At 25.1% G+C, this 10,281-nt stretch overlaps 2 protein-coding genes across 2 annotated transcripts; both read right to left on the reverse strand.

Annotated features, from left to right (window-relative positions):
• Nucleotides 1-2,623, reverse strand: LOC122519223 (protein toll-like). Its single transcript, XM_043638557.1, has 5 exons — nucleotides 2,284-2,623; nucleotides 1,677-2,229; nucleotides 1,300-1,597; nucleotides 531-824; nucleotides 1-426 (listed from the first exon to the last, which is right to left on the reverse strand). The coding sequence occupies exons 1-5, from the start codon at nucleotides 2,621-2,623 to the stop codon at nucleotides 1-3; spliced, it is 1,911 nt and encodes a 636-aa protein (XP_043494492.1).
• Nucleotides 2,624-4,919: 2,296 nt separating this feature from the next.
• LOC122519224 (protein toll-like) lies at nucleotides 4,920-7,943 on the reverse strand. The gene is made up of 8 exons (XM_043638558.1): nucleotides 7,752-7,943; nucleotides 7,145-7,563; nucleotides 6,940-7,012; nucleotides 6,566-6,696; nucleotides 6,374-6,484; nucleotides 6,187-6,274; nucleotides 5,441-6,055; nucleotides 4,920-5,336 (listed from the first exon to the last, which is right to left on the reverse strand). Exons 1-8 carry the CDS (start codon nucleotides 7,941-7,943, stop codon nucleotides 4,920-4,922), a joined length of 2,046 nt encoding a protein of 681 aa, XP_043494493.1.
• Nucleotides 7,944-10,281: the final 2,338 nt, after the last annotated feature.

Consider the following 10,281-nt stretch of genomic DNA (forward strand, 5'->3'; position numbering starts at 1 on the left):
TTAATTATTATTCATTCTTAATTGTGTATATCTAATAAAGAAACTTTCCGCTATATTGTTCGGTATACGCGCACGAATATCTTTTCTAAAATACCATAATAAAAGCGCAATTGTTAACACAATCGCTACGATTAAGGTAACAATCATACTCGTAAACGTACTTATGCAATCACAGGTTTCGGATGGACACACGAAGTCATTAAATGACATCCTAAACATAGGAGTACTCATATTATTACACGTTACATTTCCCAAATCTCTATAATCAAATCTCATTGATTGGATGAATAAATAAAAATCACGAGCAGCACAATCACATATAATTGGATTCCCTCTGATAGTCAATTCTTCCAAAGGTTTAGATTTCAAGTAATTAATTACGTCCAGATTAAGTTTGGATATGCTATTATTATGCAAATGTAGTACCTGCAAAGAAAAATAATAAATAATAAAAAAAAATAAATATAAGTGTTCGTTTAATATATATCTATTTTGATGTAAATAATATAAAAATATAATAAACAACTTACTTGAAGATTTTTTGGTATTCTGTCAACTGTTACTTGAGAAATATTATTATTAGATAATAATAAAGTAGTTATGTTTAATTTTGATAACAGTTCAAACGATGGTATCTCCTTTAAAAAATTACCCGTAAGATCTACTATTAACGGATACCTATCGTTAAAAATCACTTTTGATTGATTGATCAAAAAATTGGATAATCCTTTATTCGAGCAATCCATAATGCGAGTCATGTCTTCTGGTCTTATACTACAAGTACAATTATTTTGACACTTTCCTTTAGTTCCAAAATAATCGTCCTCGGAACATAAATAAGTATATGTACGAAGTTGTTTAATTTTAGGCCCCAACGTTCCATCATGTTTTACGCACGATGATTCTCCGAACGAAAATTGGAAAAAATTGTAAAAATAATTATACAATTTCTTTTCGCGCCAACGCAAAAGATTATACAAGACACAATCGCATAATATTGGATTACCATCGATAAGAATGACAATGTCACGTTCAACGGTATAAAATTTCCACGATCTTTGTAGAACGCGTAAAAAAATATTTTTTATTTTATTATTTCTTAAATTGATAGTAATTTTATTCGAAAGGAGTAAGAATTCTTCTGCCTATAAAAAAAAGAAAAACAAGAAAGATAAAAGCAATTGTCAAAATGATTATAGATCTCGGGTTTATTTCTTTTTTTCTTTATCATTTGAATTTATTAAAATAATAATATAATATTTTTGATTAAATGTTTGGATAATTAAAATTGATATTTACCATTACGTATGTTATGTTGTTGTGGCTCAAATCTAATATTCTTAAATTATCTTCAACCTTAGGCCAATTTGCAATGAATCTATTTATATTATTGTTCGATAAATATAATTCATCGAGTAAAGTATTATTGTAAAATGGATTCCACTTTTCGTCTGTAATGTTAGAACTTATCTGATTATGAGATAACTTAGCAATGCTTAGACTTTCCATAGGAGAAAAAGCCATTGGCTCGATAATTTTGATTCTGTTTCTGTCCATGTTTAGTTCAGTCAATGATGTCAAGCCATTAAATAGATCACTGAAAAGAAATATTCACATTTAAAAAGGAATAAAATTAAAAAGAATTTTTTTTTTCTATAAATGATATGACAACGTACTTTGTTATATAAACCATATGATTCCCAGCCAATTCTAGTATCTGCAACTTTGACATATCTTTAAAGATTCTGTCAGGAAGAGTTTCGATTAAATTATTATTTAATTCGAGTTTGTTTACGTTCTTTAGATTTTTGAAAAACATTGCGGGTAAAGTTTGTAACAAATTTTCATTCAAGTTGATACTTTTTAAATTTATCGAACCCCAGAAAAGATTTTTTGGTAGTTTTCTAAATCCATTATTATTCATAAAGACATCTTCGAGTCTCGTTAAATTCGACAAAAGATAATCTGGCAAAGTTTCCAAGTCCATTAAGTTATGATGCAAATATAGTTGATTTAACTTTTTATTTTTATCAAACAATTTTGGTGGAATATAGGAGAATTGATTCATTGAAATATCCAGTACATCCAATTCTCCTAATTGAGAAAATATATGCGGCGATAGTTTAGTTAAATTATTACAGTCTAATAACAAAGTCTGTAATAATACTAGATTTTCAAATGTTGCGTCTGCGATTTCTGTCAATTCATTTTCCAGAAGGTCCAGAAACACTAATTTGTCGAGTTTATTAATTAACCTACTGTCCAATATTTTTAATTTATTACTATATAACTCAATTCGCGTAAGATTCGGAGTTGGATCGAAAATTTCATTGGGTAATTTGACATTATTATCAGATAAATCAATTGTCTCCAATTCGGGAAAATCCAAAAACAAATCTTTTGGAAGATTAGTTAAACCGTTATCAGATAAATTTAATATTTTCACTTTTGAGAAGCCTGCAAGATGCTTTCTTTTTAATGTTCCATTGAGTTTTTCAAAAGATTTAAATATTAGGGTTTCTGTTTCTTCTATTCCAAGTCTTTCGATCACATCTTTTAAACTAGTTTTGTTTGATATTCCGCAATTTTTAAATTCCACCGAATTGACTATCTTTCCGGACATTTTGCTCGTGAAATTAAAGTTATCCCATCCGTTCCATTTTTCACAAATTATCTGTCAATTTACCATTATATTTTATTCATCATTTATTTATTGAATTCCAGAAGTCAAAAAAAAAGAAAAACAATTTCAGAACAAAAATTATTTAAATATTAATTTTGTTACAATTAAAATGTCTTAAATAAAAAAATGTATCGTTTATATACCTGCAAGTGATCCTTTGATACAATGCTGATGGTGTATTTCGTACTATTATTAACAATGCAATACATATATTCCTTATTTTCACTTACAAACAAACATTTACAACTTGGGTTATCCACGCATGTAGGTACATTGCAGTTGATCGTTGTGAAGGTAAGGGAAAATATTACTAAAATTATGATAATCATTGTTTCTCAACGGTCACCTTTAGACAAAAACAAAAAAGAAACAGATTTAACGTTATTCGCGAATATTTAAATTTTCAAATGCATTTCTCTTTGATCGAAAATAACACTCAGAAGTTAAACTTAATGAATTTCACAATATATACGAATTAAAAGACAAACAACGTATTTTTGTTTCACTCGATTCAAAATGTTAGGACAAAGTAACGATTTTGCAGATGCGTTGTTACTTATCTGTAAACAGGAAGAATAACAGAGCTATGAAAGTAATTTGTACATATATAAAGTGAAATACCTTCGCACTAACCTAAGCTAACGACCCTACGTGTGTGCTGATATCCTTTTTCATTTGTTGGTAGTCTATAAATAGCTTGTTGTTTGAAAATTAAATTTTTTTCGGTCAGAACAAACGACATAGTATACAAACTGAAGGTAATAGTTATCTTGATATAAAATTAAATAAGAAGCAAAGGAATTATGATTATCGTTTTGAATGATAAGAAACTGAAGTATTTTCATCAAATTTAATTATTTATTGTACTGCAACAATTATAAAAATACATAATTTTTAATTGTCCAATAACCACAGAATTAATATTCTCTTTACAATGCATACAAATTTCTAATTAATAGTATATTCTTACGTAGACTATTTTATAACTTTTTACTTATTAGAAATTAAGGTTACATATGCAATGAGTCTTGAGAAAATATCGTAGTTAATCTTCGGAAATGGTTATTATACAGGTTTCAATCGTAAATGTTTAATACATGTTTTGTTTTTCGTCGGAAATATATATTTGTAAATAACATTTATTTGTTCAGGAAATAATACTTCTGAAAATAATATATTTTATTTATTCAAAGAATAATACAAGTAAAAATAACATATTTTATTTGTTTAAAAAATTACATTTTTTTAAATAAATTATGTTATTACTTGTAAAAATAGTTTGAAATAATATTTGAAAGGCATTTTATTTTGAAGAAACTAATATTAAAATTTAAATTATTAAGTGACGTCTGTATATAAATATTTGAAATTTTAATATTTTCATTTTTTTTTATATTATAAGTATCTTCTTTAGACTAAAAAGTGTCAAACATGCCATACTTTCTAAAAATTCAAAATTACAGCAATTTATTTTGTACTTTAGAATAGTATAATAAAATATATTATATATAAATTTGGTTTATTAAAATATATTTTATTTATTGAAATTTCATGTCTCATTTCAGTACAATTTTATTTCAATTGTAGGGAAACTGCTATTTGAAATTCTATTTTATATATTATTTTCAGAAATATTACTAGTTGTTATCTAAATTATTTAATTGTTGATTTACATTTATACAGAAAGACTTTAATGTTCTCACTCACAAAGCCTTTAATGTTCTCATTCAGAAAGCATTATCTTTCTAGCTATTTTAAAAATTATTACCTACATTAAAAATAAAATAATTACAAAATATTTAAACTATATAAAAACGTTACAACTATCGTTTATTCGAACATCGTCAATTGGAATAAAAAACTATAACATATGATAAACAAATAACAATACATACAAGATAACAAATTGTCCATGCAAATAAAGGAATAGTAAAATATATGAAATTAATACGTACTAAAAATGTTAATTATAACTAGCGTAGTAAAAGTTACCAGATGTTACAGAGTATTCATTTAACTCGAAATATTATTTTTATCATATTTTATCTAAAAGATAAATAACAATATTTACAATCGAACACTCACCACTTTATATTGCTTTTTTTTATAATGTCTTCTAAAACAATATATGTAATTGCAATAAATAAAAATAATTCATCTGATTAAAAATAACTATATATCTCAAATACATATTAAAATTATTATTTTTAAATTCCTGACAAGACTTACGTTTTTTTTAATTCAATCTCAATCGTGAATATGCAACAGCGAGCCTTTCCCTTACATCGTTCGTTATAAACGCACGAATATCTTTTCTAAAATACCATATTAAAAGCGCAATTGTTAGCAGAATCACTACGCCAAAGAAAATAAATATATTCCTGATGCTTGAATGATGACGTGGTTCAGGTGGACACACCAAATCATTAAAGGTCAACTGATACAATGGACGACTCATATTTTTACACGTTAAATCTTTCAAATCTTTATAATGATATCTTATTGCTTGGACAAATATATAAAAATCACGAGTATGGCAATCACATATAATTGGGTTCCCTCTGAAAGTAAATTCTTGCAAAGATCTAGATTTTATGTAGTCAATTACATCTGAAGTAACTCTTGATATATTATTATTATGCAAATGTAATACCTGCAAAGAAAAATAATAAATAATAAAAAAAAATAAATATAAATGTTCGTTTAATATATATCTATTTTGATGTAAATAATATAAAAATATAATAAACAACTTACTTGAAGATTTTTTGGTATTCTGTCAACTGTTACTTGAGAAATATTATTATTAGATAATAATAAAGTAGTTATGTTTAATTTTGATAACAGTTCAAACGATGGTATCTCCTTTAAAAAATTACCCGTAAGATTTATTATTAATGAATATCTATCGTCAAAATTCACTCTTGATTGGTTAATGAAAAAATTGGATAATTCTTTATACGAGCAATCCATAATTCGAGCCATGTCTGATTGTCTTATGTTACAATTACAATCATTTTGACACATTCCTTTAGTTCCAAAATAATCTTCCTCGCTACATAAATAAGTATTTGTACGAAGTTTTTTAACTTTAGGCCCAAGCGTTCCGTTACGTTGTACGCACGCTAAATTTCCAATTGTAAATTTGAAATTATTGTAATAATGATTTGTGATCTTCTTTTCACGGCAAAGCAATAGATCGTACAATTTACAATCGCATAATATTGGATTACCATCGATAAAAATGGTTATGTCATGTGGAATGTTAAAAAATTGCGACGGTATTAATTTCATGTGAAATAAAATATTTTGTATTTGATTATTTCTTAGATCGATTCTTATTCTGTCCGAAGGGATTAAGAAATCGTTCGCCTATAAAAAAAAAGAAAAAAAAAAAAAGAAGCAAATGTAAAGGATTATTGAGACAGAGATATTTTTCTTGTATCATTTGAATTTATTAAAATAATTGAAAAAATGTTTGGATAATAAAAATTGATATTTACCATTACGTGTGTTATGTTGTTGCTACTCAAATCTAATATTCTTAAATTATCTTCGCCAATAGGCCAACCGGTAATGAAATTTTTTATACTATTGTTCGATAAATATAATTCTTTAAGAACAGTATTATTGTAAAATGGATTCCACTTTTTGTCTGAGATATTAAAACTTATCCGATTATGAGATAACTTAGCAACGACTAGTTTTTTCATGGGAAAAAATGCCATTGGTTCGATAACTTTTAATTTGTTTCTTTCAATGTTTAGTATAATCAATGATGTCAAGCCTTCAAATAAATTGCTAAAAAAAAAAATATTCACACATTTGAAAATTAATTGAATATAAATATTTGTTCTCTATAAATGTGATACAATAACGTACTTTGTTATAAATATCATATTATTTCCGGACAAATCGAGTTTTTCCAACTTGACCATATCTTGAAAAATATGATCGGGTAGACTTTTAATAAGATTGTTACTTAATTCGAGTTTTTCTACATTTTGTAGATCCTTGAAAAACATTACCGATAAAGTTTTTAACAAATTTTCATTCAATTTGATATTAGTTAAAGATATCGAACCCCAGAAAAGATTTTCCGGTAGTTTTTTAAACCCATTATTGCTCAAAACGACTTCTTCGAGTTTAGTTAAATTCGACAAAAGATTATCTGGCATGGTATCCAAATTCATTTTATTATGATGGAAGTATAGTTTACTTAATCGTTTATTTTCTTCAAACAATTTCGATGGAATATAAGAGAAATTATTCATTGAAATATCCAATACATCCAATTCTCCTAATTGAGAAAATATATGCGGCGATAATCTGGATAAATTATTAACGTCTAATAACAAAGTTTTTAATGATAATATATCGTCAAATACTGTGTCTTCTATATCTGTCAATTTATTTCCCATAAGATCCAGAAACTCTAGTTTCTTAAGTTTATAAATTAACCTAATGTCGAATGTTGTTAATCCATTATTGTATAATTCGATTCGCTTAAGATTAGGAGTTGGATCGAAAATTTTATTGTGTAATATGACATTATTTTCAGATAAATCAATCCACTCCAATTCGGGAAAATCCAAAAGAAAATCTTTTGTGAGATTAATTATACCATTACCAGATAAATTTAATGTTTTCACTTTTGGGAAGCCAGCAAGATGCTTTCTTCTTAAATTTCCGTTAAGTTTTTTATAAGATTGATATATTAGGCTCTCTGTTTCTTTCACTCCGAACAAATCGACCACATCTCTTAAGCTAATTTCGTCTGATATTCCGCAGTTTATAAATTGTACCGAATCGACTTTATGTCCGGCTAGATTGCTCGTATAATTAAAGTCTTGCCATCCATCCCAATTTTCACAATTTATCTGTTATATAAATTGTTATTATCATTTCATTAGAAAATAATAAAAAGTTTATTCGTTAAACGATGTTCTAAGATAAATTTTCTATTTCCAGACATTTTTCTTTTTTTGCAAAATAATAATAAATATTGAAAGATAGGTGTCTAATCACAATTAAATTATATCAAATAAGAAAATGATCGTATATATACCTGCAAGTAATCCCATGATTTAACATTGATGAGGATTTTCGTACCATTATCACCAATATGACAAGAAACATGTACCACCTTTGGATTTATTGAAATACATCTACAATGTGGATTGTCCTCGCATAAAAGTTCAGTGCTGTTGATCGTTGTAATGGTAAGGAAAAATATCGCTAAGGCTCCAATTTGTAACATCTTAAAACAATTTCTGTCTATTACGAAAGACAAATAAAATCAAATTAATGATCAAACAAAAATTGACATTTTATTAGTCTGTTATTAAGATATTTAAGAGTTTATCGAAAATTCGAATAAATATTTTATGCATATCGATGAAGATAAATAAAACACGTCCTTTCTCGAATGATAATTTTATTATTTACTTCTGTTAATTACTATACTAATATTTTTAATTTTGATAATATTTGGTGTAGAAATCAATTGGTTTTCCGATATTATATTTATTGCATCAAAATCGATATCTCATTTTTATTAAGAAATTTGTCACTTGCTTTGAAAAATAGATCATACTAATAGAAAATAATAAAAACTATTTCGAAAAATAACAGATTCGCGATTACTTTATAAATGAATACTAAATTTGTCAATAAAGCCAACGAATTAACTTTTGCACCTAATACATGTAAGAAAATATTCATAGTGAATATAATTAATATATGTCGTGTGTGTGTGTGTGTGTAACTTTACTTACTCGTATAATTTTTTAAAATAATTTTTATTCGTTTGTTATCTCTTCTTTCGATAGTATGTAATGTAAGTTTGATCACGAGATGACTTCAAATGATTCGAAAAATATTTGCCAAACGAACAAACAACAAGAACATAAGGTACGTATTACCTAAAGAGGTCATACAATACTGTTATCAATTTGTTTATATTATATTTTGATTTATAACAGAAAACATGAAACTCATTTTGAATTTTCTTAAACATAATTCCTCATATTTTCTTTTCTGTTTTTTTTTTTTTAATTCAAATAAATTCTATAACAATATTCAAATACAATTCGACAACATCAAAAGATATGTTAATTTTTCTCAATCTTATATTTAGATATAAACAATTAGAACTTTTTACATAGATATATATCATTAATAAAAGTTATATATGCAATAAATCCTAGGAAAATAGCGAGAACAAAATTCGGAACTGGTTATAATATTGTTTTATATCGTAAATGATTAATAAGTATTTTCTTTTATTTCATAAATGTATTTTTATAAATAACATATTCTGTTTGTTACAGAAATAATACTCTTTAGAATGATATCTTTTATTTATACGAAAAATTATTTAAAATAGCATTTGAAATGTGTGTATTAATTACAATATAGTTTTACTACCATTTTGAATATTAAACGAAGTATATTTACAAATATTGTAAATTTTAATGTTATCTCGTATTACATTATGTTAATCATTTTTAGAATTTATAAAAATATATAATACTAACTAAAAATTCATATAGCAATATTATTTTATATTTACTTCTATATATCAGAATAAAATATTTTATTTAATGTTTAAGAACGAAATAAAATATTTTTATACTGAAATTTCATTTCTTACTTTAGTAGAGAATCATTTTAATTGTAAAAAAAATTTAATATTTAAAATAGTATTTGAAGTATTTTTTTTTTTCAGAAGTAGTGCTCTTGTGCTATCTAAATTATTAAATTTTTGCTTTCTATTTTTATAAAAAAAACTAATTTTTTGTTCTCCTTCTTGAAGCATCGTAGTTTTAGTTATTTTAAAAATAATTATCTACGTTAAAAAGAAAATAATTTCAAAATATTCAAACTATATAAAAATATTTCTACTAACGTTTATCTGAACATTGTCAATTGCAATATAAAGATATTACATATAATAAATAAATAAATAAATAATAGTAAAGACGAGATAACAAATGTAGATACAAAAAAATGTAATAGTAAAAATAAACATGAAATTAATTCGTATTAGCCATTAATTATAAAAAACATAATAAAAATTAACAGAGATGATACAAAGAGTATTCATTTAACTGGAAATATTATTTTTATCTAATTTTATCTATAAGATAAATGACAATATTTACAATCAAACACTCACCGCTTTATATTGTTTTATAATGTTTTCTAAAATAATATGCTCGTGATTGCAATGAACAAAAAAATAATGTTTTCTGATAAAAATGACTATGCTTATAACGTAAATTGATATTATTGCCTTTAGATTTTAACCCTAACATTTGTGTTCCTTTCATTTAATTCCACTCCTTTGGCTAAATTTGAATTTTGACAAAATTGATCGTAGGTCATTTTATACAAAAGATTATTCATGTTATCACATTTTACATTATTTAAATCTTTATAAATAGAACGTTTTGCTTGAACGAAACGAAGTAAATCTTTAGTATTGCAATTACATTTTATTGGGTTTCCACTTAATGTGAATACTTTCAAAGATTTAGAATACACGAAGTCCAATAGTTCCGAATCAATTTCTGATATATTATTATTATGCAATT

This window comes from Polistes fuscatus, unplaced genomic scaffold (assembly GCF_010416935.1).
Source record: "Polistes fuscatus isolate 324 unplaced genomic scaffold, CU_Pfus_HIC Scaffold3, whole genome shotgun sequence".
NCBI classification, from domain to species: domain Eukaryota; kingdom Metazoa; phylum Arthropoda; class Insecta; order Hymenoptera; family Vespidae; genus Polistes; species Polistes fuscatus.